The sequence below is a fragment of the Sturnira hondurensis genome, unplaced genomic scaffold (assembly GCF_014824575.4).
Source record: "Sturnira hondurensis isolate 20B ecotype Veracruz unplaced genomic scaffold, ASM1482457v3 Scaffold0004068, whole genome shotgun sequence".
NCBI lineage: Eukaryota > Metazoa > Chordata > Mammalia > Chiroptera > Phyllostomidae > Sturnira > Sturnira hondurensis.
The window spans coordinates 2,581,720-2,597,993 of record NW_028076699.1 but is presented as its reverse complement, the minus strand read 5'-3'; the positions used below and the strand labels follow the sequence as shown (position 1 = coordinate 2,597,993).

At 43.0% G+C, this 16,274-nt stretch overlaps 1 protein-coding gene across 2 annotated transcripts in view; it reads left to right on the top strand.

Annotated features, from left to right (window-relative positions):
* Window positions 1-292: 292 nt before the first annotated feature.
* C8A (complement C8 alpha chain) overlaps window positions 293-16,274 on the top strand; it is a 58,244-nt gene continuing 42,262 nt past the window's right edge. Inside the window, exons 1-3 of one of the 2 annotated variants that reach the window (XM_037043169.1) lie at window positions 293-411; window positions 10,651-10,750; window positions 15,640-15,784. In XM_037043169.1, coding sequence (XP_036899064.1) covers window positions 335-411; window positions 10,651-10,750; window positions 15,640-15,784 — 322 coding nt within the window. In that variant the 5' untranslated portion in view covers window positions 293-334. Of the gene's footprint in view, window positions 412-10,647; window positions 10,751-15,639; window positions 15,785-16,274 lie in introns of both variants that reach the window. The other variant, XM_037043168.1, reaches the window with a different exon arrangement.

The following is a 16,274-nucleotide window of genomic DNA, read 5'->3' as shown; positions in this document are numbered from 1 at the left end:
CACGAATTCTGGAACTGTGTCTTGATTTGACTTGTGCCTTATTCTGAAAACAAGATCCCTTTGCTATGCTGGTATTGGTTAAATGAATATCTTATGGGGATCGTTTTTCAATAGGTCTGAAGGACAGTGGCCTTTGGTGTCAGGGGTTCTAGGGTGTTTGGCTAATCAATACCATAGTAACTAATTAACAGCATCTGAATGAGAACCAAGGGAGTTCTGTTCGTTTCAAACATAGGATCTTCGAGGTCCCAGCCTGTAGACATCTTTGACTCCAGCTCCCCGAGTAGATCATTTCATTCCTTCAGGTGACAGAGGCTGGCAGATTCTGGAGGAGATGTTTGCTCTTGCTTTCTTCATGTTGTCTTTGATGGCTTGTCAGCCTGGGGTGACCACACAAAAGGAGGTGAACCGGTGAGTCGGCCGTTTTTCTCTTTGCATGCAGGGTGCACCTTGGGGGAAACAAAGACACTGTCATGTTTGTAATAGGCCATTTTAGGTTAGAATGTGGCCTCTTTTAGTGCCATTACTAATCCCGCGAAGGACTGGCCGGCAGTGGGGAGGGAGGGCACTTGGAGGCAGATGGGCCTGTGTGGAAATCACACTTCTAACACTCGGGCACCGGGTGATCTGGAGCACATCTCTTCGCTTCTTTGGGCTTCAGTTTTCCTATCTGTAATATGAGAACACTAACGCCTCTCTCATGAGAGTTAATGAATGAAATAAGATCCCGGATATACAATATACTCAGCTCAATAAATGATAGTTGTCTTGAGTACTGCTGGACAGTCATCCTCTACTTCTCTGTTTGTGAATCATAAGACTATGTGTCCCATGGTGTCTGGGGAGAACACAATTAGATAATGTACATAAAATTACAGGAAAAAGCAAAAGACTGTGGGGATGCTAGATCATTTGGTAGAAACAGGTGTACCTTCTGCAGTGGGGTAATGAATGGAAGTTGTCCTCTCGCATGTACATCGCATTTGGCCAAGTCCACTTCCCCGAATTTTCTAACCTGCTGTCATGTTTTTTATGTCTTAACAGTGAGTATTTTGTGGCGCTTAAGCATCTCCTTATTTCACCACTGGGACAGTTTTAAAGCACTCCTTATCTGCCCAACATTGGAGATCGTTATTTTAAAGTTATTTTATTAGAGTTATTTTATTCAAATTCTGGTTGGATGACTCAATTTTAAATCATTATTGCTTTTAAATGCTGGGGCAAGAGAGATTTTTTTTTTTTAGGTAGCAGCTCGGAAGGGAGGAAGGCATTTTTATAAGCTGTTAATTTGCAACTTGTATTTAAAGCAAACACAATTTTGAACAAAATCAGAAAATCCATCTCTAATAATTAGAAGATAAAGGCGAGGGAACTATGGTCAAGGAAATCTCTGCTGAGATACTCTTAATTATGGAAGATTATCGTTGTAATCTTTTTTGAAAATGAATGAAAAATCCTGATGTTTGATGAACTTATCAAACAAGACAAATCAGTGAAGAGGCAAATTTGAAGTCAAGGCAAAAGAGAACCAATTAAATAATTTACGAAGTGCTGAAGTAGGAAATCATGAGGTCTTTGCGTCTAATGCCAGGGTGTCTGACCCTGGCTTTGAAAACGGAGAGCTGCATGGTGACATCACTCTGTATTCAGATTCTGGCACAGGCATTTAGTGTTTGTGTGACCTCAGACCAGTTATGTACATTTTCTGAGTTAGAAGATGGGAGAAAAGCAAGAGGAAGAATTAAATGCATGAAAAGGACTTAGAACAATGCCTGGTCCTGAGTAAGCCTTCAGTGAACTGCTGCTAGTGGCTGTGTGAATGTTGTTGTCATTTGGTAATTTACATCCCCTCTGATGGTTGAGAAAAATTAGAACAAATTTATGATGTGCCAGTTGGCATGGATCTGTTAGCTCGGCCACTGATTTCAAACTTTAAAAATTCAATAATGGCACCTTTTCTTTCCCCCCAAACAAAATCTTACATCATCATCATTGTTTTAAAATATTTTTCTCAAAAAACTATTTTTCTATTAAGATTTTATAATAAGCAAATGGTAAGCATGAACTAATAACAGGAAAAGTATATCATTAAAATGTAGAAGCATATCATATGTTTTCAATGTTAGGGTTCATACTGATTTTATTCAATATTCCATGTATGCTAGGTGCTATGTGGTGAACTACATAGATAGATGAGTTGCCACACTCAAGAAATTTATAGTATAGTGGTAGAGTCAGTCAGTAAACATGTAAACAAAACATTTCAGTGACATTTGTGATAACTGCTAGGAAAGGGAACAAACAGGGCCCTTCGTTGGAGGGCGCGGGACCTCAGAGCGATCGGAAGGTAGGCCGGTAGGGGGCGGGGTTTCTGTAGGGCTGGCATTGAACCTGAGAGGCCATGGAGGTTAAGGAGGGGCGTATGGAGAGATCAGCACGGGTTAAGACCTTACCATAGGAGAGGGCTGGTCATGCTCGCGGACCTGAAGGATGCGAGGAGCATAAGAGCAGGGACTGTGCCATGAGAGGATGTCAAAAAGTGGGCAGAGGCCAGATCACAGAGGGCCCGGGGCACCGTGATGAGGAATTTGGGCTTTAGTCTATGCGTAGTGAAAAACAGCCAGCCACTAGATGGTCTTGTAGAAGAGCGATATTACCTGATTTCTGATTGAAAAAGACCATCCTTGTAGCTGTGCAAAGAAGGGACTGGAGGAAAGTGATGTGGAAGGTCTTGGCTCCCTGGAGGCCACAGCAATGATCTAGGTGAGAGATAATGGTACCTAAATCAGGACAGGGGCAGTACTGATAGATGGGAGGGAAGACACTTGAGATACATTTTGAAGGTAATATTACTGACAGAAATTTCCCAAGGGCTGGATGTGGGGGCTAGGGAAGGGGAGGAATTAAAGACCACTGCTGGGTACCTGGCTTGAGCAACCGTGTGCTGTGGTGGTTGAACTTCCTGCCAGTTAAAAGGGGAACATTAAGAGTTTGTATTTGAAGCCATTAAGTTTGCCACACCTGAGAGACCTCATGGAGGAATTACATGGGCAGTCAGATGAGCGAAACAGGATTTTGGAGCAGTGGTCCAAGTGGAAGATCCAAATTTAGGAGGCATTAATGTGGATGGTATGCGAAGCTCAGGAAATGGATCTCACTTTCTCAAGAAGGAGAAAAGCAGAAAGAGAGAAGAAGGAAGGCAAGACTTACACACAGTGGAATTTCAGATTTTAAAAACGTCCAAGGGAACTGGCCACTGAGGTGGGAAGGGAGCAAAGCAGTGTAATATGAATGGAGTCCAAAGGGGAAAGATTTCAAGAAGGAAACTGTTTAACAGAGAGCAAGTAAAACCAACCCAGAGAATTCCCCGCTGGATGTAGCAGCAGGAAGGTCACTGGAGACTCAGCACTTTCAAAGTCAAGCTTAAAATACGTCAGTTTCATGATGTAATTTCCATATAACTGAATGGAACTGGCTCAAGATGATATAATTAGTGACAATTAGCTTTGAATATAAGCTGCGCCAATGTATTAGGTGCCCTGTTCTGGCAATAATTAGGGTTAGGGTTTCTGACCTTCTAGTTTAGGATTGGTAGCTAATTAGTTATTTTGTGATCTAAATTGATGAAGTGGCCACAATCTGGGGTTGAGCACTGGGCTTGCAAGCTCTATGTTCATCTCCAGGCTTTATATCCTTTGCCCAATGTGCCACTCTCTTTAAAAAAGCAGATGGGAAGAATCTCACCAATCCATGGCTCTATAAAGCTTCAGCATGCAATACATTTTGACTATGATGGAGAGTTTGATGAGCACATATAGGGTGAGAAGGTTGGAGATAAGAAACTAATGTGTATGTTAGGGTTATGCTTAGGGATTTTTTTCTTTTTTTTAATTTTAATTTTAATTTAATTCTTGTTCAAGTACAGTTTTCTGTCTTATATTCCCATCCCTGCCCCCCCAGTGCTCCCGACCTCCCTCCCATTTCCACCCCCCACCTTAGTTACTGTCCATGTGTCCTTTATACTTGTTCATGTGAGTCCATCCTCTTTTCCCCTATGATTCTCTCCCCTCTCCTCTCTGGACCCTGTCGGCCTGTTCCGTATTGGAGTGTCATTGGTCATATTTTGCTTGCTTGTTTGTTTTGTTGTTTAGATTCCTGTTAATGGTGATATCATACGGTATTTGTCTTTCACCGCCTGGCTTATTTCGCTCAGCACAATGCTTTCCAGTTCCATCCATGCTGTTGCAAAGGGTAGGAGCTCCTTCTTCCTTTCTGCAGCATAGAATTTCAATGTGTAAATGTACCATAGCTTTTTGATCCAGTCATTTACTGATGGGCACCTAGGTTGCTTCCAACTCTTGGCTATTGTAAATTGTGCTGCTATGAACATCGGGGTGCATAGGTTCTTTTGGATTGGTGCTTCAGGGTTCTTAGGATATACTCCTAACAGTGGAATTGCTGGGTCAAAAGGCACATTCATTTTTAGTTTTCTTAGAAAATTCCATATGTTTTCCATAGTGGTTGTACCAGTCTGCAATCCCACCAACAGTGAACTAGGGTCCCCTTTTCCCCACAACCTCTCCAGCACTTGTTGTTTGTTTCTTTGTTTATGATGGCCATTCTGACTGGTGTAAAGTGGTATCTCGTGGTTTTAATTTGCATCTCTCTGATAGCTAGCGATATCGAACATCTTTTCATGTGTCTCTGGATCTTCTGTATGTTACATACATAATTTCATTCTATATTCAAAACAGCTTTATAAGTTTTGATTACCCTTGTTTTTAGCTATAAGAAAATTGAAGTTCAGCCCTGGCTGGTGTAGCTCAGTGGATTGAGTGCGAGCCTGTGAACCAGAGGATCGCGGTTTGATTCCCAGTCAGGGCACATGCCTGGGTTGCAGGCCAGTTCCCAGCAGGGGACTCACGAGAGGCAACCATACATTGAGACTTCTCTCTTTCTCTCCTTCCCTTCCCCTCTAAAGATAAATAAATAAAATCTTTTAAAAAATTCAAAAACTCTTAAAAAAAGAAAATCGAAGTTCATTAAGTAGCAGAAGCTGGGTTTCAATTCATGTCTGTTGAACTCTAAACCCCTTTCTGTTACATCAATGTTTCTTCAACTGTGTTACATAGTCTAACAGACGTTACTTGAAGAAATGACCTGTGTTCAAAAATTGCATAAATGCTAGGTTAAGTAAACTAAGATGGGAACTTCTCAGAGCCTTTAATATGTCATCGGGCACTTTAAACCTCCAAAGGTAGGGTGTTGTGTGCAATTCATCCAAATGTAGCTGGCCGTGTGACTTTCCTTTTCCTCCCCCAGCTCAGGTACATCTCTTGGGAACTGGTGCTCCAGAGAGAACACGTTGAGAGGCCCTTGGTAGCACTACATTGACTTGTGCAGTTCTACAGAGGGAAAACTAAAAGCCAGATAGTTAAATAAGCTTGAACATAGCATCGCAGCAAGGTACATGCAGGCTGAAAACTAGAATCAAAGACTCTCCAGTCCCAGGGCTCTCTATTAAGTGTCTTATTGCTCGAGTAGATTTTCAGTAGCTGGGAGATGCTTTAAAACCATTTGCTGAGATTTACTCATCCACAGACTTATTAATGGTTCCCTAAGTCATTGAAAAATGGATACAATTCTTTTGGAAAGCCATTGGGCTATAAGTGTCATAAGCTTTAAAATCACTTCTATTCTTCAACTCAGCCATCCCATTGTGTTGGCTATATCTTCAATATGTAACGTAGACTACAGAAAACCTAGGTGCTCGATAATCTAATTGCTTGATATTAGGGCAGTGAAACAATGTGTAGCCATCACAAACAGTTTACATTTCTGCAGCACCATCAAGCAGAAAATCAGGATATAAAATGCAATACTCGATACGACCTCAACTAGGCGATGAAAATCCAGAGTGAGGGGAACTGGGACAAAATATTAATGTTGGTAGGAACTGGGGCATTTTTTTCTTTCATTATCTTTTCTATGTTCTCTTTAAGGAGAATGTACTACTTTTATAATCAGCAAAAAAATAAACTACATTAAAAAATTCATTGGAGTGATAAGAGCAAAGGCTGGTCATATTGCTGTTGGCTAGAAGGTTGGAGTCCTGAAATGATGTAATGAACCATCCCGTGCACCTTTTGTGCTCTTGCTTCGGCGATAGCATTACTGTGTGCGCCTCTGTCTAGACAGCATGTCACAAAGCTTTTAAAACTGCGGCAACATAGCTCTACTCTGTCTAGGCTTTGGCTTCCATCCATTAATACTGTTTCCTTCCATTTTGACATCATAATGCAGTCTCTGTGGGCTTCCAATGACATTATCTTGACAATTCTACAGTGAGGTGCAGAACTAGTGCTGGAGACGTTTTCTGCTCCTAAACCTTCCCTCCCACCTCTCAATGGTTAGAACCCTTGTCTTTCTCCATGTTCCTATGCTTCAAACTTATGTTATTGGGACAATTTATTGGCAAGATGACACCTGGACCAAACCTCGAGCCATTTGAATGTCTAGATTCCAGAATTATTTAATTAGATTCTAACTGAAAATTAGATTTAAGTAAATCTCAAAATAATGCAATCTATTTCTCGTAAATTGTTCTCATTCTTTCTCTTCTATCCTTTTCCTTTCCTTTCCTTCCCCTCCCCCTCCCTTCTTAATTCTCCCTTTTCCCCTTCCTTCATTGTTTCCTTTCCTAAATATTTACTGAGTACTTTACTTGGGTCTGGCACCATGATAGGTGCTGGGACTTCCGTAGCAAACACACAGGCAGTACTTGCCTTCATCAAGCTTGCAATCTGATGGAGAAAACAGAAATTATACAAATATTACATGTGTGATAATTAAGTGTTGAGAAAATGCACAGAGCTTGACTAAATCATATGAATTGAGGTATCTAAATAGTCTGGGTAGTGAGCAATATTTCCCTAAGGAACCATTAGGGAAATGGTTGAGAAATTTGTGATGAGACAAAGAATTCTGGGAGCTAACCAAGGACTGAGGTGGACAGTTGGATTCATCCAGGATTGGCTTCTAGAGGTGGGTGTGGTCAAGGGAACTGTGTCTAGGAATTATAAGTCATGGAATAAAAACTTGTTATAAAGAAAAATAGAAAGAGAAGGAGCTTAGGAGTCAAGAGAATGGAGACCCAATGAGGACCAAACAAGAGTGGTAGGAGTTCTCGAGTATGTAAGAGAGAAGAGAAGAGGCGGTGGAGCCCCAGAGAACTAATTCTCAGATGACTTGTGAGTTAGCGATTTGTAGGAGACACTGTCTCAGAAAGTGAGAAGATCCAGGATGTGACCATGGAAGAGAGTGGAGAGAAAAAGAAAGGCCCCTGAAGAAGAGAAAAAATAACAGAGAGGCCAGAGTGTCAGATGGCTCATTGACAAAGATGACAAGGGCTTCCAGCACCCTGAAAGAACTTGGAACAGAGATGGATATTTCAAGTTGAGCCCTGAGGTTTTCTTCAAAGGGACAGTAGGGGTGGTGTTCTGTACACACTAGCAACTTTTCATAGATCACAATTTTCTCCAACTGTGGTCTGTAGAACTCAAGGAGTCCCTGAGATCTTTTCAGTTGGGGGTGGGGGTACGGGGATCCTGTGAGTTCACAACAATTTCACAAAAACACTAAGACGTCTGACCTTTCACTGTGCTTCTGTTTGCGCTGATGGTGAACAAGCAACAGCAGGTCTGACGACTGTGGCCTTGGTACAAGTCAAGGGAATCAGCGCCAAGCTCGCAGGAAGGAAGTTAAGTTGTACTTGAGAAAGTCCCTTTTGAAACAGTGAAACTCATCGATTGTATTAGGTCTCAGTCTTTAACCACATGTTCTTTTAATCCCATGTTTCAAAACGGGAGGGATGCGTGCAGGCCTGCTGCTGCCCTGGAGTGCAACGGCTGTCTTGTGAAAAAGCAGGCGTTTGTGCCGCAGGGGAAAGTAGCCACCTTTTCCTGGGACATCGCTTTTACTCAGCAGAATAGCCGTCACACTGGCTATTCAGGCCCAGATATTTGGCAGGCTTTGTTTCAAAAGTGAGCAGAGAGCCCAGCACTTCAAGTAAATCAAATAATGCTATTGTTACCAAAGACGAAAGTTGAGCCTTTAAGCAAATATTAAGATTTTGACACACATATCCACTAGTATGAGCTTGAGAACATCACTGGCAATCTTAATAAATTTGTCTTTTTATATTGCATAACAATGTATTAATATTAAAAAATATGTATAATTAGTGAATCATTAGTTTTCAAGTTTCCAAGTGCCCAATGATACAAACATCCTGTATGGGTGTTAGATGCATTCAAAGTGTACACAGACTAATGGGTTTCATGTAACGGAGCCCAATAAAATTCACTGATAAGTTTTCAGATTCCACACTGCTACTAACATTTCAGAATTACCCCTTGCTGTTCATCATGAGTAGCAGCATGGTAGAAGTAGCATGACATTGGGGCCACTCTTTTCTTTTGTCCCTACCTTAGGGAGACAGGTGCTCCATTCATTGCAGCAGAGGCTGCCTGGTTCTCAGAGGCTGGGCAATTCTGGTGGTGGCAGACAACCTTCCGACTTTGCCCAGTGGACTGACCAGGCTTTGAAGCTACGGGAGCAGGTGGTGATGCTATGGGAAGAAGCTCAGGCTTGGAGCAGGCGGACAGGATGAGGCACAGGAAATGGGCTTTGCTGTCAAGCCAACTGGTTCAAGTTCTGCCTTTGTCACCCCTGGGCTATGACTTCAGGGGTTGCTTAGCTTTGAAGAATCTCGACTTTCTTGTATGCAAAATAGGGCTGATAATATTTGCCTACTGGGATCATATAGAGATTAAATGAGATAATCCATGTAATGTTGTAGCATGTAATAATGAAAGCCAACCTTTAATAAGCACTTCATACATATTTTAATGTACTTCCAGTAACCCTATTAGGTAATATTATGTTTAACACAGTTCTACTGATGGGAGAGCTGTAGCTCACGGAAGTGAAATGTCTGGCTCAAGTTTTCAAAGTCAGCATGTGGCGAAAATTCAAACTCAGTTCTCTCATCCCAGACCCTGTTTTTTAAAAATATTTATTTATTTATTTTTAGAAGGGAAGGGAAGGAGAGAGGGAGAGAAATATCAATGTATGGTTGCCTCTCGCATGTCCCCTTCTGGGAACTGGCCTACAACCCAGGCATGTGCCCTGACTGGGAATCGAACCACGATCCTCTGGTTCACAGGCCCACACTCAATCTTCACTGAGCTACATCAGCCAGGGCTCAGACCCTGTGTTTTTAACTACTGGACTTTCTGCTACTCTGACTCTTCAAAAACCTTCACTTCCTCAGTGCTTGTCACTCTAAAAGTAGGATTCACACAGAATTAAAAATGAGCTTTGATATAAATCCTCTAGCATCATACCTGCATACAATAGGAGCATGATAAAATTTTCACTCTTCATTTTCAAAAGTGTGATTGACTGGAAGGGACACATGCACAGATTTTTCCTTGGCTCCAAATTTGCATCTCCAAAGTGACGCCAGGAGATGAAAGGAGTTCTGGAGATCAACGGTGGTGATGGTGGCAGAGTGCTACAACTGTTTCTAACGGCACTGAGCCACGCATTGAAAAATGGTTACGATGGTAACTTTTATATTGTTTGTACTTTACCACAATAGAAGAAATTGGAAAAGAAGAAAGGGCAACAGGCCATGTGTTTTTATTTTAAAAACAGCACATGTCATTCATGGCAAGGAAGATAAAATCATTCAAGTGTTGGAAGGACCCTTAGAACCGAACATTTCAAGTAAGAGTAACTGAGCAGCGGTGGACATGCCCCTCCTCTGCCTGCTCTCTCTCCACTCCCACCTCCGGGAAACTTGAAGGTTAAAGGAACAGTTTATAAGCTGTGTCGAGTTCTGCTGCTGTCGGGACCCAGATGCCCAAATCAATGGGCAAACTTTAAAACCTAGAAAATTCAACCTATGTTCAGCTATTAAAAAAAGGAAATCTTGCCATTTGTGACAACATGGATGAACCTGAAGGACATTATGCTATGCGATTAAAGCCAGACAAAGAGAAAACTGTATGATCTCTTTTTTTGTATGATCTGTTATACATGGAACTTAAAAAGAGTTGAGGTCACAGACCCAGAAAGTAGGCAACAGCAGGTGGTTACCAGGGGCCAAGGAGGGGAAGATAAGGAGTTGAGGGTCAGAGAGTGCAAACGTTCGGTTATAGGCCGAGTAAGTTCTGGGTGCAATGCACAGTGTGGTGACAGTAGTTAATAAAACTGTTTTGTGTACTTGAAATTTGCCGTAAGAGTAGATACTGTGTTCTTGCCCTCTCCAAAAAAGGAGACTGTGAGGGGATGGATGTGTTGGTGGGCTTCATGGTGGTAATTATTTCACAATGTATATGTATATCAAGCCATGACATTGTATACCTGAGTATATATATATATACACTCAGNGACACCTGAATATATATATATATATATATATATATATATATATAATTTTTTCAACTATATCTCAGTGAAACTAGGAAAAATTCAGCATCTGTTTTCATACAAGAAAGCATTTTGCATTTTTAATATGAAAAATAAAAATTGCCATAATAAAAATGTTTTACATTGAAGCAGGGGTCTTCTTCCCTTCAGCAGAGTGAGCCGGGCTGCTGAGACTTCCACGCCCACAGCAGTTAACTGCCAGCTGAGCAGCTGGTCAGAGTGGACGGGTTGTTTTCCGTGCCAGGACAAAAAGGTAAGGCCTGGCTGACCAGTTCTGGGGCGTTTAATATCTGTGTCCTGGGCGTCCCAATGGGGATAAGCAGCCAGGTCTACAATTCTGGAGGCCCGGGGAGAAATTGGGTCTAGAAACAGGTGCTTGGAAGCCTTGGATAGTAGAACTTTTCTCCGCCTCTCCTGATTTTGTTGGGGAGGCATTATTAGGTGAGGCTGCAAACGGTGTGTATGTTATGGCTTATGTGCAGAGAAGTGGTTATTTGGACTGGGGCACACTGATCTCAGATGGCTTCTCTGGGTCCTGGCCAATCGCTTGCCTTCTAGTGTGGGTCATCTGGAGGGGCCAATGGAGCAATACCAACGTGCCTAGCTGTCCGTGACCTACGGTGAGCTGAAATAAACCAGAGCATGCCACAGAGGGTGTTCCCAAGGACTCCACTTCTATACATTGAAAAGGCTGACGCACCCAATGAACAGATGTGCTTCTATTTGCATGTCTAAGTGTTTCTGAGTGGTCCACGATGGTGGGTGAACTCAGTGGTACACCAAGGGTGGGCGGATGTGGGGAGCACTTCTCAACAGCATTCTGGCAGGGAGGAATATTAAAAGTCTGACTTTGTTCAGAGTCCCTGGCTCATGTGATGATCAAATGCAGACTAGCTTCTATTCTGTTTTATTAGTTTTTCAACTCTCTACAGACAACACACGCCTTTGCTGGATGCACCCAGGGCGGGATGCACCGAGGCCCCTGCCCCCCACACACCTGCACACCGCTGCCTGAACCTCGTCTAACTGGCACTCTACTGCCCAGTGTAAACATTTAGGCTCCAATTTTACAGCTTAGATTCTGTCTTTGTATCTTATTTGCTGTGTTACTTTGGCATATTTTTTAACTTCTCTCTGTTTTCCATTCCTTATCTAGAAGTGAGAAAAGTAACAATGCTCACATCATAGAGTTATTATAAGCATTGAGTAATGCATGCAAAGTGCTTTTCATAGCATCTGGCACATTAACTGTTTTTACCACTTCTCTCTGTGCCCTCTTCTTCACCTCCTTGTCCACTGCTTGAGTCAAGCCCTGTCCTTCTCTTGCGTGAGATTTTGCTGATGTGGCTGATGGTCTTCCTTACTCCAAACCCACTCTTTGACTAGATGTGAAAATGCTTGTGAACGAGCTGTTTAAAACCACAGCGTGATGGAAACACAATGTGGACCTAGTTTATTCAACATCAAAGCCTGAACTTCATTGTTCTGCCTTTCCCATCTTGGAGATACGCTGAAAACTCCTAGACTGTCCTCCAAATGCTCATTTTGCTTTGAGATCCTCTATTCATTCTCTGGGTCTGCTGTAACAAATTGCCACGAATAACAGGAATCCATTCTCTCCCGGTTCTGGAGACGGGGTGTCAGAAACTTGGTCGGCAAGTTCACACTCCCTCTGGAGGCTCCAGGGGAGAAGCTGTCTCTTGACTTTTCGAGTTTCTGGTGGCTGTGGGCAATCCTTGACGTACGGCGGCGTCACTCTGCCTCTGCAGCCGCATTGCCCCCTGCGTCTCCTTTCCATGTCTGCGTGCGCTCCCTCTGCTCCCACTGCGAAGGCCTGCCGGGACGACCGCGGTACTTCAGAGTAATCTCCTCTCCCAAACCTGAACAGTGTTTGCAAAGATCCCTTTTCCAAACAAAGTAGCATTTACGACTTTCAAGGGTCAGGACTTGATTTCTTTGTACGGCCATTATTTAACCGACTGTAGATCCCAAGCTGCATTTTTTCACATGTTGCAGTTTACAGATGACATAACATACAGCACAGATGAATAACTTATAGGTTAAATCAGAATTGAATGACTTCCTTAAGCAACTCTTCAACTAATTAAATCCTGTTACTTAAGTAAAAGACACTCCAGCTTCCCTTTATTAATATGTTTCTTCCTCTCAAAACCACACAAAGATGTGCATTTCTGGAAAGAAACATGATCTACTAGTTAAAAAGAGGAAATTATGTCTTAATGATACAAACCACAGGCTACCGCCCGAAGTCCCTCGGGGAGTGTCTGTACCAACCTTCTGCAACACAGTGTCTTCATTATTTGATAACAACCCCGAAAATAGGGAGCGGGTCAGAACAAACCGCATGTTTGCACCATTATTCCCAGTAAGGAACCATAGAAAGGATGTTATCCTTGTTATCCATTGTCATGGCATTGGCGGCCACTTTATTAAATCATTTTTACATACCAGGCACTGTGCTAATGCTTTAAATAAATTGTTTTATTTGACTCTCACAGCCAGCTGTACGGGATAGACGGCATCATGCCCTTTGCTTGTGTTGCCCATTAAGAAAGTGTCAGAGCCTAGATAGAAAACGTGATCAGTGTGATTCTAACGTGCCCATGTGCGTGGCCACTTCATTCTACAGCCACTCCCGGAACCGTAGGGAGAATAAAAATATTAGAGGTCACCTGATCCAATTCCCACTCAGTCATAAATCCTTCTGGAGTAGCCCAAGAGCTGGCTATGAGAAGGATGGTGATGTTGGTAAGTATGATTGCTGACTGCATGCCAGCAACCAGGCACAGTGCTAATTTCCTTACATGTATTGTCACTAATCTCCACAGCACTCATTTTACAGGCGACAAAACTGAGGGTCGGAGACGTTAGGCAACTTACCCAGTAACACATATATAGTAAATGGTAGAACTGGAATTTCAGCTGAGTTTTAAATGGGATTAATAACAGTACATAACCTCCCAAACTTGTAAGGATTAAGTGAGACAAAGAATGTGAAGTGTTTGGCCAATGATAAGCACTCAGTCTGTGGTAGCTACCAGCACCATTTTCTGCATGTTAGTAACTGCAAGTCTGAAAACGCCGGTGAACCTGTTAAAGAGTCCAGAAGAGACTTGGCTGTGAGGTGGTTTGCTGAGCGCTCCCTTATTTACTGCGTTGTGGGGCAAGATGTGCGTGGAGAATGAAGATATCCTCGTATCTCCAAATTGATCACTAACCATAATCCTTGCACAGAGTTCACTCATCTTCGCTGCTGTTGTCACCTGGAAGGCAGCAGGGAAGGCGAATGGGGGGTGTGATCTCTGCCTCTTGCTGCTGCCTCTGCCTCTCTGCCCATGAGTAGTTAAGTAGGCAGAGCGGGCAAGAGGAAAGAGATGCGAAGCTGCGCTGCTTCACACCGACCCGCCAGTCATGGGGGAAAGACTGCATGATAAAAATGATGATGTAGAGACCACTTCTGTTTACTGAGCACCAGTGATATGCCAGGCCCAGGGCTGGGGGCTTCCTCGTCCATTCTCTCCCTTGGTTCTCACAAAACCCTTTCAAGGTAAGGTGTCGTTACACCCATTTTACGTGTTAGAAACCGGAAGTTCAGAGAAGTAAATGACTTGCTCAGGGTCAGTTGGTAAATGAATCTGGGATCTGAACCCAAGTCAGTCTAATTCTCACGCCCAGGCTCTTTCAGATGTAGGGCACAGTAAAAGAACTTCTGGTAATCACTATTAGTAAGGTCAACTAGGTTGACCGTCTCATTTTACAGACTGGAAACTGAGGCACAGAGCATCAAGCACTGATACTTTACACAGCAAGCAAGAAATAGATTCTGGTCAGGAACCCATATATCTTGCCACCAAATCATTGCCTTTCTACTCACTAACATTCTTGAAGGAGAGGCCTGAGTAGCTGATTCAAGGTCAGAGGCGGTAGAAAATGTGGGGCCTTGCATTGCCTTTTTGAACATTTTGTATGGAACTCTCCATACAGCCTGTTTTGTATTGTTATGTATTTTGTCTCCTTAGTTAGACCCCAAGCTTCTCGAAGGCAGGAATGGGAAGGCAGGGACGTGCAGCTTCCTCCTGCTGCGGTGTCATGAAATCACAGAGCTCTAAGTTTGGTGTGTATTTTTGTTTTTCCCATCCTTCTTTCAATAAGCATTATTCCTCTGCAGTCAAAGCTGGACCCAGGGCCTCAGACGATGTCTTTGGAGCTCTTTGTCTATCTCGTGCATGGGCTCTTTCTACACAGTAGGCAAGATGCCCACTTGAGGCCCACAATTCCCAGTAACTTCAGTAAAAAGAAACGGTCTTTTCCAACAGTTCTGAAAGAAAATCCTCCACAGGGCCCTGATTGCCTTAAGGTTGAGCCCTGAACTGATCCTTGAATCAATCATTGTAACTTGTCAGATATGGTGCTCAGGTTGCCCCGCCTGGCTCATACCCAGACATCCCTGTGACTGAGCGGAAGAGGTTAACCCCACTGAACCATATGAGCTTTGTCTCAAGGAAAGAGGTTGCCGTGGCCAGAAGAAATGCTGCAAAGGAAAAGCAGCAAACGTGTAGAAGTGCCTCCCGGGTACCTGACTACACATCAAAGGGTCAAGTGGACAAAGCCAAATAAGACATGGTCCTCCCTTTCTCCACCCCTGCTTCCACATGCAAACTGTTTCTAAACTCGTGAGAAAGGTAAACAAACAAGTGGACAATTGGTCACAACTGTATAAGACAAGATCTAGGAAGAGAGGGCCACACAGGGAAGTGTGCAATGTTACTTAGTTAGGAGAGGCTGTCAGAGGAGCTAAGCCACAGATCTTGAAAGATAAGTGGGAACGAACTCAGTGAAAAGGAGGGGAAGGTGGTTCTTCCTAGCAAATAGGAAGACCCTAGAAATATCTCGTTCAAGCCTTTCATTTGTGCTTGGAGGCCTTATTCAATATTCCAGCTGGTGATTGTGCCACCTCTGGTTGAACATCACTTTTTATGAACACTGATTTCTTCTTTAAAAGACAGCCTTTTAGGCAGCTTTCAATTATTAGACAGTTATTCCGTATGCTGAGCTGCGACCTGCCTGCACCACTCTTGGTTGATTGATAGACAATGTGTCTGGTTCCAAACTCTGATTTAGTACCGATACCGGAGCCTGCTGCAGCCCAACAAGTTCGGAGGAGCCATCTGCAGTGGTGATGTCTGGGGTGAAATGAGCTGTCACAGATCCACAGCCTGTGTAAGGCAAGCACAGTGTGGACAGGATTTCCAGTGTAAAGAGACAGGTGAGTAGCATTCCAGTGGGATAACAGATGTGCTTGTCAAACTGAACATGCAAAACACTTTCCTCGGGAGCTTGTTAAAAGGCAGACTCCTGAGCTTTTACCCTAGAAACTGTCATTCTGCTGGTTTAAGAGGGGGCCCAGAAATCTGCATTTTAAGCCAAGTAATTTTGAAGTTTGTAGGAAAATCTGTTGATTCATTTGGAAAAGATATAATTCACCCATTCATCCTTTTATTGACTTAATATTAATTAGGCACATATTACGTGCCAGGAAGTATGACCTACTACTGGTACAGAGAAGAAAAAATAACGTGCCTTACCTCAAGGTACTCCCAAGTGTCTTTGGGAGAAAAACCTACAAGGAGCCAACAATAATGTGTGGTAAACAGTGGGTGGGCATTAGTACAAGGCTGAGTAGGACTCTCTAGCAGGGGGTACATGAATCTGCTTTGGGGAGTCAGAGAAGTCTTCAAAATGATACCTGAACTGAG